Raw genomic sequence first — 2076 nt, 5'->3', positions numbered from 1 at the left:
CCTCCCGTCTGCTGTTTGTATGGTACTACTCTCTTGCTAGCTGTCGCCTACTGCAGCCAAGGCCCTCGCCTTAGCTAGAGCTGCTAGGAGAGAAAGAGGCGCCGACGTATGCACAGACGGTAGGGGTCAGCGTGCATGGCTCAACATGCAGTGATGATGTTATGTAGGGATCACTGCAGCCGAGGAGAGCCCTGTGGAGAACTCTCTCCTGAAGTGTGCTAAGGACTTCGGTTGCGAACGGATTGTGAGGTAAGTGTGAACATTTCGGATCGCCGACATTTCGCCCTGCAGTCATGATCCAGCTGAAGTTGCAGCCTCCAAGGAAATACCATCGGACGACGCGGTTGTGCAGGTGAGCCTCCTCCTCGAGCGTTGCGGGCATTGCATTCTTGCCTGCCCCTTCCTAGGATACGTCCCTACTCAACAGCATGCCTTCTCTTGAGAAGGCTAAGGTGTCTATACAGTCCATCCTCCCCACCTGCCTCCGCGACCATTGCTCGGCCGAGCTCTCAGCTTGTGACACCAGTGAGCTATGCTTCGAAGGCTTATGCGGAGTGATAACTTGTTCCGTGTCAGATCCCGAATGCAACTCGGTATTCTCCTGCCTCGAGATCAATTCGGCTCGCCACGATAGGGCCGATGCCAAGAAGTGTACTGATAAGCTCATGGGACTCGATGAGATCAAGAGGAACTTGATCGCCTGCGCTGAGACTGCCCACTGCTTAGAGGTATTCACCTTCCGCTCAGCCCCTTCATAATGGCGCTTCTTACAGGGGAAAATATCTCCCTCGTTGAACGTTGAGGACGATATTGACTCCGTCCCTGGCAAGCCGAGCTCCCTGCTACAGCTCTCGGGAGGGGATGTTGACGATGTTAAGCAGCAGCCCATGAATGAGGAGGTTGAGAAACAGAAGGAGGATGGCAAGTAAGCCCTCTCTGCCTCAGAGGCCTTGAGTGCAGTGGTGATACCTTCTCCTACAGGAAGCTTGAGGTGGCCGAGGCGGATCCCGCGGATGATCCGAGTAGGAGGGATGCTGGAGTCTGGGATAGACTACTACTACTACACTTGTGCATACTGGTGATGGGGGTCTTGTCTCAGGCACAGCCAACGGCACTACTATAGCGGTGGCCTCCTCTAGTAGCTTTGTGGAGGGCGCTATACCCGACTTCCTCCAGCCTCTGAAGGATGTCGCACGGAATGCTCAGAGGTTTGCTGAGGATATGAAGAAGAAGGAGGAGGACCTTGATGCAGTTGCCAACGGAAGGGGTATGCCGACGGCTCATCGATCTCTACTACCATGGACAAGCCCGGGTCTGCCAGGTGCCTCTCCTGGGCTCTCCCTTATACAGGAGGAGATGAATGCTAATGGCGAACGAACGGATAAGAAGAACATCGTTAAGACCCCAGATGCTGTACGGCATCATCAGCACCGCTTCTTGTGTTGGCATGAACGAAGGCCTCAGTTGAACAATTCCCGAGACGATTCTCGCAAGCAAGCCCTTGGAGAAGGACTGTCTCTGCTTGAGGGGGCCTCGAGGAGCGGCGACTGGGAAGCAGAGTATGGGCCTTGGTGCTCTTGTTGAGCCGTGATGCGGTCTTCCTCAGCCTCGATAGGCAAGTGCGCCAGTGGAGGAGCTTCCTTGCCAGCGACTCTCGTAGAGGGAGGCAGTCGAAGGCCAACGATGATGATGACGATGATGATTCCTCCTCCTCCTTCCTTCAGATTGCTGATAAGGCCGATGCACAGGGCGATTGGGTGACCAAGTAGGGTCACTCTGGGTCGCCTTTCTGGTCATCATTGTGTTAGGATCGAGAAGTATATGAGAGAGGACCGTCAGCGTGTGCTGGCCGCCGCCCGAGACCCCAAGCCGAAGTCTTCGTCCAGCCGACCTGACTATGATGACGACGAGGGTGGTGGAGTGGCTTCCTTCCTAGAGAGCTCCATGGTAGTCTTTGAGGGCGCCCTATGGCATGGTATGTATGATGTGGGCGCTCAGAGTGCCGCGGATGTTCGCTCGGCAATTCGGAAGGAGGCGGAGAAAGCTCGGGACATCATCAAGGCTCTACAGCAAGTG

At 55.3% G+C, this 2076-nt stretch overlaps 1 protein-coding gene across 1 annotated transcript; it reads left to right on the top strand.

Annotated features, from left to right (window-relative positions):
• Positions 1-291: 291 nt before the first annotated feature.
• On the top strand, positions 292-1765 carry Pmar_PMAR002133 (hypothetical protein; the record flags this gene model as incomplete). Its single annotated transcript, XM_002780639.1, has 8 exons — positions 292-352; positions 408-525; positions 577-728; positions 774-925; positions 982-1022; positions 1100-1413; positions 1465-1559; positions 1607-1765. Coding segments are annotated over 8 exons (1092 nt in total), but the record flags the coding sequence as incomplete, so codon positions are not given.
• Between the last annotated feature and the right edge of the window lie 311 nt (positions 1766-2076).

Source organism: Perkinsus marinus, assembly GCF_000006405.1.
Source record: "Perkinsus marinus ATCC 50983 genomic scaffold scf_1104296944326, whole genome shotgun sequence".
Lineage (NCBI taxonomy): Eukaryota > Perkinsozoa > Perkinsida > Perkinsidae > Perkinsus > Perkinsus marinus.
The sequence above is the reverse complement of the archived record's forward strand: the minus strand, read 5'-3'. Positions and strand labels throughout refer to the sequence as shown.